Source organism: Heliangelus exortis, chromosome 11, assembly GCF_036169615.1.
Source record: "Heliangelus exortis chromosome 11, bHelExo1.hap1, whole genome shotgun sequence".
NCBI classification, from domain to species: Eukaryota; Metazoa; Chordata; class Aves; order Apodiformes; family Trochilidae; genus Heliangelus; species Heliangelus exortis.
This window is the reverse complement of record NC_092432.1, coordinates 707941-721968: the sequence shown is the minus strand read 5'-3', so window position 1 is coordinate 721968 and position 14028 is coordinate 707941. Positions and strand designations below refer to the sequence as shown.

The 14028-nt window shown below is 47.0% G+C and overlaps 2 protein-coding genes across 4 annotated transcripts in view; one reads left to right on the top strand and one right to left on the bottom strand.

Moving 5' to 3' along the window:
- Positions 1 to 210: 210 nt before the first annotated feature.
- CIAO2A (cytosolic iron-sulfur assembly component 2A) lies at positions 211 to 4491 on the bottom strand. Its single transcript, XM_071754072.1, has 5 exons — positions 4267 to 4491; positions 3164 to 3328; positions 2159 to 2208; positions 1699 to 1744; positions 211 to 684 (listed from the first exon to the last, which is right to left on the bottom strand). The coding sequence occupies exons 1-5, from the start codon at positions 4391 to 4393 to the stop codon at positions 584 to 586; spliced, it is 489 nt and encodes a 162-aa protein (XP_071610173.1). The 5' UTR covers positions 4394 to 4491; the 3' UTR covers positions 211 to 583.
- Positions 4492 to 4807: 316 nt separating this feature from the next.
- The window catches only part of SPG11 (SPG11 vesicle trafficking associated, spatacsin), a 28778-nt gene continuing 19557 nt past the window's right edge, over positions 4808 to 14028 (top strand). Inside the window, exons 1-13 of one of the 3 annotated variants that reach the window (XM_071754060.1) lie at positions 4808 to 5099; positions 5958 to 6145; positions 6868 to 7095; positions 7963 to 8149; positions 8766 to 8903; positions 9650 to 10113; positions 10358 to 10503; positions 10887 to 11019; positions 11386 to 11541; positions 11911 to 12089; positions 12264 to 12440; positions 12873 to 12944; positions 13420 to 13547. In XM_071754060.1, coding sequence (XP_071610161.1) covers positions 4888 to 5099; positions 5958 to 6145; positions 6868 to 7095; positions 7963 to 8149; positions 8766 to 8903; positions 9650 to 10113; positions 10358 to 10503; positions 10887 to 11019; positions 11386 to 11541; positions 11911 to 12089; positions 12264 to 12440; positions 12873 to 12944; positions 13420 to 13547 — 2408 coding nt within the window. In that variant the 5' untranslated portion in view covers positions 4808 to 4887. The remainder of the gene's footprint in view (positions 5100 to 5957; positions 6146 to 6867; positions 7096 to 7962; positions 8150 to 8765; positions 8904 to 9649; positions 10114 to 10357; positions 10504 to 10886; positions 11020 to 11385; positions 11542 to 11910; positions 12090 to 12263; positions 12441 to 12872; positions 12945 to 13419; positions 13548 to 14028) is intronic. The other 2 variants (XM_071754062.1, XM_071754061.1) reach the window with 2 other exon arrangements.

The following is a 14028-nucleotide window of genomic DNA, read 5'->3' as shown; positions in this document are numbered from 1 at the left end:
TGTAAGGCACAAAGCACAAATGTTTAGCAGGAATAACATCCCAGTAAAAATCTACATAGTTCTGGTCCAGCCCTTTGGCTCAGAATGCTTTTTCTGAGCCCATTTCAGTTTTAATGTGTTTATGAACAAAGATTTTGAACTAAATGTTTCCTCCTCTAACAGGAAGATAGACCTAAGCTTAAAGAATAAAAAGTTTCTGAACTCAGAAAGTAGCATTTCAGTACAAGAATCTGCTTTATTTTTACAGTGCATTGATTGAAATAATGTAGAAATTTAACTTGCAAAACTGAGTTGATAATATCACACTGTCTGTCAGAAGGCAACATGTATGTGTTGGTTTTAATCATAAAATATTTCTCTGGACACCAGAAATTACAAACTCTCAACACTATACACTTTATTTTAGAGACTAATTAATCATAATTTAATTCTATCTTATAAACAATTTCTCTTAAAAAACATATGGAAGATAAAAAGAACTCAAGTATTAAACTCAAGGCCTTGATTACGATTATTTCCCCTTTTTTAAAAACAAAGCTATCTTAAGAAATGTATCAAAATGGTGACCCTGGGGGCAGCAGAGCTACCAGTCAGGCTCTGTGACACACTGCTCCACGATCTCACGCAGGTTGGGATTCTCCATGGCAGCTGCCACTCTCTCCTTGTCATTGATTTGCTTGTTGACTGCAAAACACCACAGGAAAACCCAAAATCAGCAGTTTTCAGTGGCACTGGACACACAGCAGCACCCTGACAGAGGGACCCTGCTGCAGTGTCCCACGGGGAGTGAGTGGCAGTGCAAGGACTGAGGAGGGGGCAGCAACTGCCCCAGGGGGTTTCTCTTCATGAGGAAAAATGTTATTTGCATGATATGTCCCCAAAACTGCTCTGCAACAGCTGCTGAGTCACTGTGCCAGGCACTATGGAAGGATGACAAGAGGAATGTGAGGGTGTTTTTCCCTTCCCAAGGGAAAAGAAGAAAAAAAGCTCAGTCAGGAGGAACCAACCCTCAGAAACCAAAACATTTTTGTGACTTTTCTAGCTTGGGAAAAGGATGCAAGATGCACTGATGGTACCTCTTAAAAATCAAGTGTGAAATCTGTGACAGATCAGTGGTTCAAGTTCTCCAGGTTCAGTTTCCAGTCACAAGAACCCATTTTCCCCATGCAAAGGTGTGCCCAGGCTTAAGGACAGAGAAGGCTGGGACCCTGCCTGCACTAAAGCTTCCATGGCTGCAGAATCCCCAGAAATTCCCTGCCCTGGAGCTTCCTTCTCAGCACTGGCAGAGACACAGGATTTCTGTTATGTGTTAGGGGGGGGAAACCAAGCAGCCAGGAAGCTGATGTTCATTATCCCACAACATGGCAGCAGTCTCTTTGGTTATAAACACAGCTCAAGCTCTGCAACAACCCTGAGGGGTCTGTTCCTTTTCAACCCCTGCAACAACCCTGAGGGGGCTGTTCCTCTAAAAACCCAAACAACAACCCTGTGGGGTCTGTTCCTCTAAAAACCCAAACAACAGCAAGCAGAGCACATGGTCAGAGTGCCACAACCACACATCTGGTGTTAGAGCTTCAGCTGTGCACTGATCTCTGAAAAGGACAGCAAGGGAGGGAGGGGAAGAAAGGGACAGCAAGGGAGGGAGGGGAAGAAAAGGACTCCTCAGAGGAACACAAAGACATCCTGAGTGGTACTTACTGTCTTCTTCAGTGGAATGTGTACCCTCAGATATGTAGATTTCCAGCTGGAGGAGAGATCACCCATGTTAGAGGCACACAGCAGCAGCTGAACATAGTTCACACTTCAGAAATGTTCACAAATTAAAGGGATTGGTGCCAAGAGCTGCTCTTGGGCTTCATGACCACACCCTCACAACACAACCTCCCTCCAAGCAAGAACCCAGGGGGCAAGAGATGAGGAAATCCCAGGAAAGATGGGGGGTGTGTTCCAGAGGTGCAGGGAAAGAACCCCAGTTCATCAGAGAGCCTCCCACTGTCCTGCAGAACCCACTCACCCCACGGGCAAGAGGCAAGGCTCAGGAACACCCCAGCCTTACTCACCACTTGCAAGTGACTTACTCCTGCTCTACACATGCTTGGGAAGAGAACTTAGCACACACACACAGAGGTTAAAGCAAGCTCCAGAAGAGATACTTTACCTTATGTCTAAAAGGCAAACATCTCTGAAGTTTTATTCTTAAACAAAGGCCTGTGCAAACAAAGCAGGTAAGAGATTTTACTGTAAAATTCAGGGCTGGGGGTGCATTGTCAGAGAAGCTATGGTTAAAAATCAAAAACCAGCAGTATAATTGGTTCTCCTGCTGGGTTCTGAGCAGCACAAAACACAGAAGACAAAACAACTTCTGCTTTGACTCTTTGGCCTCTCAATTTTAAGTTCAAACCTGACTTAAAAGCTTAGGAAGTCTTTGATCTCTAAACACCTCCTAGAAAAACTAAATACAGACAAATTTCTCAGCTGCAGAGGTTTATTGGGGCATAAGTACATTTACATAATTAAATTCAAGACTTACTTTCCTTTAAGCATTTGAAACAGACTGAGAAGGCACAGTACTGATATATGAGGCTAAGAGTTGCTGACCTTGGATGTTTATAAAGAAATAATTCCAGTGACCCCAGGTGTGATTTTTAAGATGTGCTTTCACCATAAACAATAAGGAGGAAAAAAAAACCCCAAAAAGTCAGTGTAGAGTCTTGGGCAATGTAATTGCTTTCAGAACTCTGAAAGTTCTGAATTTATTTTGTGTGTGTTCTTGGATTGAATGTGGGGTTTTTTGTAGGCGTGGGGACAGAGACCAGACAATACAGGGAGAGATAAATTAAAAAAAATGCTTTGTGATTAAGAGCTGACAATTTCCAATTTTTTAAAATAATATGGAGAATATAAAGAAGGAATTCTGTACCACTTCCCAAGGAGCTTTTTGGGAGCTTTTCTTTGAAGAGTTTCCCTAACCTGACAAAAATAGATGGATGTCCCCACGTTTTTTCTGGTTTTTTTTGTTTGGTTGCCCTGCTAGTAGGTTCCCAACGTGAAATTCCTGGTCAAAGGATTACTGAATTTTGACACTGTTACTCTGCTGTTACTCAGACCACCTAACCCTAACTTTATGCTCATTGTCACAGACTGAACAAGACAGAAAACTTACCAATGAGAGTAGCTAAAGAGCAATGAGGTACTGTTGGTGTAAACCTGATGATGACCAGATATTCATCTTCACCTATTTCTTGCACTTCAACACAGCTTTCTGTTACCACTTCCAGTTCTTCTAAAGTGTTGGGCTTCTCTGGGTCCCGGATGGTACGGATTATATCTGCAGCAGAGGAGAGGAACCAACCATGAACTCACTTTCCTGACTTCAGTAACAGGTACTTCCCTCAGGAAGAGTCTCCCCAGCACTGGTTATTGTGCTCCTCTTCAGAAGAGGCAGAGCTGTAAATGCCACTGAGACTTTACCTCACAGATTGCTTCAGAACTGAGCAAACTGAAGTATTTATTGCTCAGCTGAGCATTTGTTTTTCACACTCCAGTTCTCCCCATGTTTTACAAAAACCCCTCACCCCCTAACAGAAACCTCCATTTTCACAGACTCTCTGGAATTTTTGGCCTTTCCAGACCCCTCTCCTGCCTCAGGTGATGGAAGTTTGGGGTAAATCCCCCCAGGACAGGGGCTGAGGGCACCCAGCAGCACCCCAGGCTCTGGAGCTGGGAAGCAACACCAGCACCCCCAGCCAGGACCCTGCCAGGACCCCCGGCACACGCTGCACCCACGGCCACGGCACCCACGGCCACGGCACCCACGGCCACGGCACCCACGGCCACGGCACCCACGGCCACGGCACCCACGGGCTCTCCAGCCCGGGCCGGCGGGGGGTGGTGGGAAATGTCCCGGGCAGGCCCCGCACCCTTCCCGGGCTCTGCAGCACCCCAGGGTGACCCCTTTCCCCCCACCTCCCGAGCAGGGATCTCACTCCTCAGGTACCCCCCACACCCTCCCTTCCCGCCTCTCTCCAGAGCCCTCCGCTCCTCCCCAGCCCCTCAGGGCCCCGCACCGCTGCTCCCGCACCCTCAGCCCCAGGAGACGGCTGCGGGCTCCCCACCGGGGCTGGGCCCGGCTTCCCCCTCACACCCCGCAAGGACACGGCACCAGCAGCCCCCGGAGCCCCTCACGCACCCCTCAGAGCCCCTCACGCACCCCCGGCCTCCCCGAGAGACGATCCCTGAGCCCCCCGCAGTGCCCCCGCCAGTCACCGTAAACCTCGAGCGCCTTGTCCTGCTCCATGGCGGGTTTCGGGGGGGCATGGCAGCCCCTAGGCAGCCCGGAGTACCGCAGCAGCCTGCTCAGCGTCTGCGACAGCAGCCCCAGCACCAGCGACATCCTCCCGCTCCGCCATGGGAGAGCGCGGAACGGACCCTCCCGGCCACCGTCCTGCCGGCGGGAAGCGCTGCGCCTGAGGTGGGATCAGGGCCCGGAGGCTCCGCCCAGAGGCGGGCACGGTTTCTCCGTCCCTCAGCCTGAGCCCCGCTTTGCCGCCGGGGTTTCGCAGCGCTGCCCGGGCCCCCGAGCCCCCTCGGGCCGCCGCAGTCAGCCGGCCGCGCTCTCTCGCCTCCCTTGGTCTCACAGGCCGCGGGTAGCGAAGGTGGCGGCGGCGGCAGCCACGGCCTACCCGCTGTGACGGAGACTACAGCTCCCAGCATGCATTGCTCCCGCACAGGCGTCCCGGTGTTGGCAGGGTCCGCGGGGCCTGCTGGGAGTTGTAGTCGCGCCGCCACCAGCGCGGTCAGCTGACCGGAAAGGAGGGCTGCGCCGCCCAAGATGGCGGCGGGCAGGGGTGGGCGCTAGGCCGGGGGTCTCGGCCCTCTCTGAGGAGAATGGAGGGCGAGAAGCGGGAGCTGCGGGTCCTGCTGGCGGCACTCTCGGGGCAAGCGCAGGGCTCCCTGCGGGACGCAGCCTCGGCCCGGCTGAGCAGGGGCCAGGAGGCTCTGGGCATCCTGCGGGGCTCTGGGGGGATCTACCTGGAGTCCCTGGTGCCGAGAGGAGTGGGCCGGGCCCGGGGCAGCCTCCTCCCGGGAGCCTGGGCTGAGTAAGTGGCAGGGGGCGAGCAGGGGAAGGGGAGGCCGGGAGGGGTCCCCCTGTGGTTCGGTTCTGTGGGGAGACGCCGGCTGAGGAGCAGCCTGGCAGCGTTCCCACTGCAAATCCCGTGGCGGGAGGGAACCTTGGCTTATATCCCCTCATTTGGTTAATTGGGGGCGTGGTTATTGCAGCAGATCCAAAAAAAAAAAAAAAAAAAAAAAAAATTCATCAGGTTTTGTGGAGTTGCCTGCTTTAAATGTCATGATGTCCTGGCTGCTCCACTTCCTTGTCAGCTGTGCAGGGGAAGCCCTGGTGTGTGACATGAAGTGATCACCGGATTATTTTAATCAGCTGCTAACGCTGAGTCGAAAGCAGAGTCCCCCAGCAGCTCTCAGTGCCTGCAGTGCCCAGCAGGACCAGCACTGCTCACCCCAAACCACCCTGCGTGGCCTCAGCTGCTGCACCAGGGCTGGTGTGGAGAGTTTGTCAGCCCGAGGGACAGGGAGGCAAAACAGATGACAATGGGCAGTGTGCTGAGCTTCCCCCTGGCTGCTCTTCCTCCTCCTCAACCTCCTGAAGCAGAGCAGAGCTCATGTGGCTTGGATGAGTAAAGGAAAGGAGTACACAAGGATAAAAACCCACCCTGTATTCTCGAGGAGGAGGGATTTCTCAAGTGCTCTCTTGCTTGGCAGTCTCTGCTAGGGATGAAACATGCTCTAGGACTGGGGAGGGGGTGTGGAGGCAGAATCTGTACTGCAAAAGATTAAGATTTCACTGTCCCATCATTAGCACCTTTCCAGAAGTGTTCAGTGTATGAAATGTGGAAAGAGAACAAAGTCAATAAACACACTGAATGTTGTATCTTCAGCTTCCTCTGGGAGGACACAGAAGGTTGTGGTGACCTGCAAGCAGACAAGACCAAAATACTGGCTCTGAGTAAAAGTCATGAGCTGTTTGTGTATGAGTGCACTGTGGAAGATGGAAAATACAACCTGGTTTCCCTGCACAGTTGTAAGGAGGATGCACTTAAAAAGCTCCTTGAAGCCAAGAACATCAGTGAGTAAATTTCAATGTCTACTCCATGCTTGAATTTTAGGGCTGATTGTGAGAGAAATGGAGGCAGTAGGACTGAAAGTCAGGGGTTTGTCACTTCCCCACTGGTTTGAAGCAGTGTTAATGAACTTTAGACACAGCAGTGAGATCTCTGTGTTCAGAGGTGGCATTGTTAGAATTAAAGCTACTCCAGGGTGTCTGGGTGAGATAAAGGACAAAAATAAACTTTAATAAGCCCCTGCTCTCTCAAACTTTCCCTTTAATATTGGGATTGAAATCAAGACCTCAGAGACAGAGCTCCTCACTAGCCCTGCAGCACCTGGTGAGGTGTTTAACCTGTGTTCTGTGCTCATCCTGTGCAGCCTCTGCAGCACCCAGCCCCTGGGTCTCTTACATGTTCTTAGGCAGCCTCCCTTGATGCAGTGTTTATTTGTATGTCCAAAGATTGTAGTTTTGATGACTGAAATACTGCTTTGTGTTGGTTTTTGGGTGTGCTTCGTGGTGCTGTCCACTTTAAAAAGCCCACAGAAAATCACAGAAAATCAGTCACATAGAAAGTGAGATTTAAACCCAAACCAGACCCCCCCACCCCCAGTCCCAGCTTGTCTGAACCTGGTAGCAGAGGCACTGAATTTCTGCTGTAGTTTTCCTGAGGTGTTTTACAATCCAAAGTGTTCTACAAATCCAAAGCTTGCTGTAACCCTAAAACACCTTTGAATTTCCAGGCCTGCCCTCAGTCTCCTCTGTGAGGATTCTGTCTTTTGACAACAACAGATGCAGACTTCTGCTCAATAAAGGGATTCTTGTGCATCTCAGGCTCCCTGGGAAGGATTCCTCCCTGGAGGCATCTGCCTGCTGCTCCCTTGCTGTGGCTCCAGAGGCCCTGGGCAGGCTGACAGACACACAGCTCTGCAGGGGCATCCTCTTCCTCTTGGACAGCTCTGGATGGATTTGTATCCTTTGCTCTGGGTCTAGAGGAGCTGAGAGGACAAAGTTGTTGTTGTTTTCTCTCAGGGTCAAGCAGAAATTCCCTGAAGGACGTGCAGGCACCTCTTGTGAGGGGGTTTCCAGGAGGAGGGTGTGGGGTGAATCACAGAATCACAGAATGGGCTGGGTTGGAAGGGACCTCAGAGATCCCCAAGTCCAACCCTTGCTCCACTCCCCCCGTGGTTCCCAGCCCATGGCACTGAGTGCCACATCCAGGCTCTTTTGAAATATCTCCAGGGATGGAGAATCCACCCCTTCCCTGGGCAGCCCATTCCAATGTCTGAGCACCCTCTCAGTAAAGAAATTCTCATGTCCAGCCTAAGTGAGGTGGCAGCTGTTGCAGGGCAGCTCTGCCCAGTGATGTTTGCACTGGTTGGATGTGTGGCAGCCTTACACCCACTGCTCTTCTTTACATCCTTGGGAAACTCATCACAGCTCCACAGGGATTCCCAGCTTGGGAAGCAGCAGCTCCCCTGGCCCTAAGGATCAGGAGCCCTGTTGGGCTGCTCCAGATGCTCAGCTTTCTCCTTTTCCTTCTCAGATTTTCTGAAACATGTAAAAAAGGCAGTGAAGTCATGCTGCTTTTCCTCCCCATCATATAAATGCCAGTGGATTATCTGTCCCTGCTCACAGATCAGTGCAGATTCACCCCAGTGGGGTGTCACAGGCTGCCTGTTGTCACAACCCTTGTGACCCCAGCTGAGCTCTGGTGAAACACAGCTGGGAAGTTGGGGTGTGCAGAGACTGCCTTGGAATTCACCCTCCCCTTCTCTGCCATTTCCTGTTCTGTTGGGCAGCCTGATGTCTGCTCTTTTCCTTGACACTCTGCCAAGACATTTTTGACTCCTTTGATGGTGCCCACCTAGGAAATGTCAAGGTGGGGGCTGTGGCAGGGGGGGGCAGCAGCTCAGCCTCCCCCTCCCCTCTCACTGCCCTGGCAGTGTCCCCAGACCTCGGTGTTGCTGTGGTCATCAGCTCCTCCAACCAGGCCCTCCCCGTGGATCTGAACAAATACTTCAGGTTTGTCCACAGCAGAGCTTCCAAAGGGAAGTTTGGAGCACAGCCCACCCTGGTTCTGTGAGAGCTGAGGCACTGGCACCATTTTTACTCCCAGCTGGGGCTCTGTGGCAGAGCAGCAGCTTGGTGTTTGTTTAAATATTGCCTCATCTTCTTTGCTCCCATTTATGCTCTGTCACCTTAACAAGTAGAAAAACTTTGTCCTGGACTTTATAATTTTTTTTCTGTGGAGATTAGGATACAAATAGAAATACTTTTTCTTGGACTTTATGGTTTTTTTTCTGTGGAGATGAGGATTCCTGCTGTCAATTAGTGCCAGGTGTGATTGGTGGCACCTTTTAGAGACACTGCAGGGTTTGTTGGACTGATCTGACACAGGTTTATTGATTTTGCTTGATGGATTAGGACTAGGCTGTCATTCAGAAGTGGTGTCCACCTGGAAGGAACTAACATCAAGTTTTGATGGCTCAGCTGGGCACACTTTTGTGGATTTTCTGAGAGAAAACTGCTGTTTTCTAAGGGCTAGACATAGAGGGGTAAAAAAACAAACCAACAAAAACAAACCAACTAAGCTTAAATCATCTAAGGGAGGTGAAATTTAATATTTATTTCTTTCCAGGCAGTTCCCTGAGCATTTGCTCTGTAAGAGAGATTCTGAAAACCTTCCAGTGAAGCCTCCTGGAGGGCTGGATGAGGATGAGCTTGCCAGTTCTGCCCACAGCATGGAGCTTTTGTCCCTGCCCTTCCGCACAGACAGGTACATGGTGAAAATACTTCATAAATCAGGCTGCCCTTTGCCTCCTCTAGACCAGTGATTAATAAACTACTGATGAGGTTTTTTAATTTTAGGACTGTAGCACTTCAAAGGGCAAGTGAAATCAGCTCGTTCTGCTTTAAATCTTTTGAGTGTTAAGGTGAGGTTAGGAAAGCATCATCCTTGGGCCAAGACAGCTTTACATCAGTCATCAAACAGCTTTGAAATGCTAGCTGCTGTTAGGCTTAGTTTGGCACAATATTGGCAGTTTTTTTGTATTCCAAGTACCTTACAGCTTGTTGTGTTTTTAGCAGGGACTTTAAAATATTTTGTGTTGATGTGAACCATTTTAATTGTGTTGTGACTCTTGGTATTAGAGGCATTAGTACTAATAACATAGAGTAATTATAACCTGATGTATGTAATAAATATTTTATTCTGGAATTAATTTGATTCTACTTTTTTTATTAAACAATGGGGGCATTTTCTGTGAGGAAAAGAAACTTTTCTGCTGAAAATGCTCAGCTCCCTGGGCATTGCCATCTAATGTAGCTGTAGCCATTCAGCTTGGCTGCAAATAGTGTTTAAATAGAAATAAGTAGGATATCTAAATATTAAAATACAAGATGCTGGATGGAATCTGTATGCTTTAAATCCACATTATTTAACTGAGGAAACTTTAAGAATTTATTAATCTGCATTGCTCTTGCAGTGATACCTGGTAACAGGTAACTTCTCTCTCCACCCAGGTCCTGGAAGGCACACCTATCCTCACTCTGGGATACAGTCAGGAGGAGAAAACCAGGTTCTCCACATCTGGTGAATGACTTGAATTTGCCTTGGTATCATTTTTTTACCCACCTGGAAGAACATGATCCTAAAAGCCATGAAAATCCTGAGCAGATGGTGCCTTTTGTTCCCCAAGCTGTCACCTGGGCCCCTTCCAAACCAGCACAACAGGGAGCAACCAAGCTCAGCAGTGTCAGGCAGCAGTGGAAACAAATCCCCCTGGAAGCACCAGAGGAAGTGGTGAAACTGGAGTGTAAATCAGTGACTGGAGTTAAAGCCCTGTTTGTGGTGTTAAGGAGGGACAAAGGATTGGCTCTGGCTCTCTGGGATTTTGAGTCCCAAGGTGTGACACATTACAGCTTTGGCAGAAGCAGTGTGTATGTGGATTGCTGCACAGAGGTGCCACTGTGTCTGCTGCTGACAGGTGAGAGGTTCTGCATGGAGTTCCTCTGGTGTAGCCTTCAGATAAAAGGGTTTTTTCTGTTTATTTTTTTGGGTTTTTGTAGTTATCTCCTGCCTGCTGTTGGCTGATTCCCCATGCACTCGTGCTGAGGGGAAATCCACTGCAGCTTTGTGTCATGATTTTGGAGGAGAGGCAGTGGATAGAAATGTTGCTGTGTAGCAGCCCCCTTCCACCTTTTTAATTATGGTTTGATTCTTTTATTTAGAGCATGGTCTCTCCTTGGTTCTGTTTGGTTTAACTCAAGAAGAGTTTCTGAACAGACTGGTGACCCATGGCAGTGCTGGAGTTGTTGAGTCTCTTTGTCATCTCAATGGATGGGAACAATGTTCAATTCCTCTGCATGCACTAGAGGTAAAACAAACCAAAACAAATTGTTGCATGGCTTTCAGGTAAAAAATCCACTTCTTCAAAGCAGTGACTGCAGTTTAGCAATGGTAAAGGTGTTTTGAGACACAATTAAGGGTATGCCTCAGTAACCTAGGGGCAAAATGTAGTGGTTTTGGATTAAATAAACAAAAAAAACCCCAAGTAACCCAGGTGAGCAAGCCAAAAGAGAAATTACCACAACAAAGTCAACAGATATTTAGAGAAAATTAAGCTAAGCAGTGCTCAAAACTCCCTCTTAATTGGACCCAAAAACGTTTTTTTGCCCGTTTCTGCAGCTGCTTTTGTCCTCTTGCAAAATGTCAAATATCAAAATAAATGCCTAACTGTGTTATTGCATGTTTGTCTAGGCAGGTTTGGGAAAGCATCAGCTGGACACAGTAGAATTATTTTTAAAAAGCAAAGAAAGTCTTTTCAGTTTGCCTGCATCATGCTCTGGACCTGAAGACTCTGCTGATAGCCCATCCCAGTCTTACCTGAGAAGTAAGTCAAATGCTTTGATCCCCAGGGAGGGGTAAAGTGAAGCAGCAGACTGATCTGCCTCTGCTCTTGTAAAGTTGGATGGTGCCACTTTGCAGCTTCTCTTCTGGAAAATGAGGGAAATGGTGCTTTGTGTGCAGGGGTTTTGCTGTGACCTGATGTTGGCAGAGGTGTCAGAGTGAGGGTTTTGATGGGGAGGCAGAGCAGGTTACACACAGGTTACACAGGGTTACAAACAAACAGGCTACACATTGTTTGACACATTTTAAAAGATTTTTGTAGAATGCCTCTGACTTTTAACTTTTAAGCTAATGCAGTCAGACATTTAGTAGAATGCAGATGTTTTAACCTGTTGTGTAAACACTGCAGATCTGGAGGAGCTGAGGCCAGCTCTGGACTTGCTGTGCTCAGCAATCAAAGAGAAGGATCTGGACCCTCAGAGTAAAGACTTTTCTGAGCAGCTGCTCAACCTCACCTTGGCTTTCCTCACCAAGCAACTTGAAGAAATTTTTGTGTGCACAGAGGGTAAGATCATCATGGCTAGCAAGGGGGTGGGTTGTTGTGCAGGTAAATAAGCTGTGGCTTGGTGGTTTAAATTAAAAATTGGCATAGAATTAAGATGTGCTGGAGTTAAGTGAGGTGTAAGGGGAAACAGGAGAAATTAATTAATTGAATTAAATTAATCCTAGTGCTGAATCTCTGTTAGCCCAAAGAGCTGTTCTCAGGCTCTCAGATCAGACAGGGCATTGTCAGTGGGATCATTTTGGGTCCAAAGAGTGGCAGAATGGGTTTCCTTGCCACTGAGATGTTTGTTAGGTGATTTGATACTGCTGAGCATTGAAAACACTGCATTGTGCATTTCTGTCTCACTGGTATCTTGTGTTCTCTTGACAGAGCCTGATGGATTCTTGCAGAAGGGGGCAGATATTTTAACTGATTACATTATTAAACTCAGAAAATTCATGAGAAAATATCCTCAACCACAGATAAGAACAGTGCAGGCAGGGAGGGGTCTTGATGGAGACCTCCCTGTGTTAGAAGAAACCCAAATGTGGGAAAAACTGACAGCAGAGGTAAAAATCAATAATCCTTCTTTTCACTGATCTCCTTAAATATATTTAAGGAAGTTATTAACATGGACAGTGGTCTACACTGATGAGACTGAACCTTTGTAGGGATGACAAAGAGAAAAACGCTGAAAATTAATGGGATCAGTTTATTCCAGGTTTTTTTTCTTCCCCTTTTAGGAGGTGATTGCGGAGGCCATCTTAAGCAACAAAGTGTCCAAGGCTCAGAGGTTCTTTGGCATGGAGCAGCATCCAGCTGGGGGGCTGCAGGACCTGATGCAGATGGGTTTGCAGCTCGTCTATGACCGGCTGCTGAAGGACAACACCAGGGAGGCCTCGGAGCTTCTGAGGAACATGGTGAGGGGAGCTCTCTGGGTTCTGAACACCTCTCCAGGGCTAACAAAAGAAATGGATGCTGAGGGTGTGGAGTGTTTCACCTCCCCGTGCTGATTCTGCATCCACTGAGCATATTTTCAGCCATACTGTTTGATATTTCTGTAATAATAATAATAATTAATAATTATAAATTGATATATTTAATAATTAATATTATAATATTATAATAAAATTTTAATAATATCACAATTATTAATAATTATCACATATATTTGACTTACTCATTCTGTAAGGAAGCTTTCCTAAACTTCTTTAGAAATAATGGATTGGCAGAACCTATCTTAGCTCTCCACAAGCTGCTATTAATCCAATACATAATAAATAATGAAATAATAATTTCAAAGCAGTTCACTAGTGAAATGCTTTGTGTTTCTGTGTTTTTTTGTTATTTAGGGCTTGGATGTGCAGGAGGAATTCCGTAAGATCTGTTTCTACACAGCTGACAAACACGTACGAGATTTGTTGGTAAGTGTAGAAAAGGCTTTTTTTTTTTTTGGTTTGTTTTTTTGCCTACCTGGTGTTCTCCAGTCTGTGTATTTATGCAGAGAGAAAGCACTGCACTGAGCAGACTTCCAGATGGGAACATAATTCTTGTTCTTCCCTGCACCCCTGCAGGGTAGGTGCTGAAATACATCACTGCCATGCCTTCCTTCTTCTGTATGGGCAGCTAAAGTAAAAATTGGTTACAGGGTCTTTTGGGGTTTTTTGATTTTGTTTTTATTGGGTTTTTTTGTTCTGGCTCTGCTCTAGTTCTCCCCTGCTTGCACACAGTATCAAGTTCTGTCCCTCTTAAAATTAATGTGTGTATTGACCTCAGTGCTCCCAGCAGTTTTTCCCCCAGTTGGTTTGCTCTGTACACTTGCAGGATCATTTCCAACTTTAATACATTGTAAGTAGATAAAAATTGTAATTGGAGGTAATGCTTTAATTTGAATTAAAGGTGAAACTTTTACGAGAAGAAAATTATTTATCTGAAAAAGAGAAGAAAGTGATAGACTTTGTGCATCAGGTTGAAAGCTTGTACTCGGAATCCTTCCAAGAAAAAAAAGAGATTCAGTCTCTTTCCAGGTAATGGGGCTCATCAGTTTTAATTATTAATTAATAATGTTAGGAGGATTTAAATGGCTTCTCCACTCTATGTACTTGACTGCAGTAACAAACACAGTCTTCTGCACTTGGGCTGGTTTCATGCTGGTTTTAATGTGCAGAAACAGGGGTCAGTGTGGGAGCTGATTGCTTCCCTTGTTAACATAACAATTCCTGTCATGTTCTTCCCAGACTAAGTCATGACTTGCTGTTGCCAGTGTCTTCTGTTCCTGTGTCATCATCACCATAAATTGTCCTTTTAATGATAAAGGACATTATTAGAGTTATTAATCAAACAAAACGCGTTCGGATAAAATGCTCTATTTTTGATTTATGATATGCATAATGCAGCAAGCTCGAGTAACCTGGAAAAGTCATTTCACAGTTAAACAAGTGTGAAAGTGTCACAGTACTTACCATTTAGTTACTGGTTTTGGAAAAATGGGATAACTCTTTGCCCACT

What these genes read in the sequence shown, in the direction of transcription:
- CIAO2A (XM_071754072.1), bottom strand. Translation starts at nt 4,393, where the DNA reads ATGTCGCTGGTGCTGGGGCTGCTGTCGCAGACGCTGAGCAGGCTGCTG. An exon ending in GTTTGCCTTTTAGACATAAG is followed by an intron (nt 1,745 to 2,158) that starts GTAAAGTATCTC and finishes TCTCTCCTCCAG; the next exon opens with CTGGAAATCTACATATCTGA. An exon ending in ACATTCCACTGAAGAAGACA is followed by an intron (nt 685 to 1,698) that starts GTAAGTACCACT and finishes GGTGTTTTGCAG; the next exon opens with TCAACAAGCAAATCAATGAC.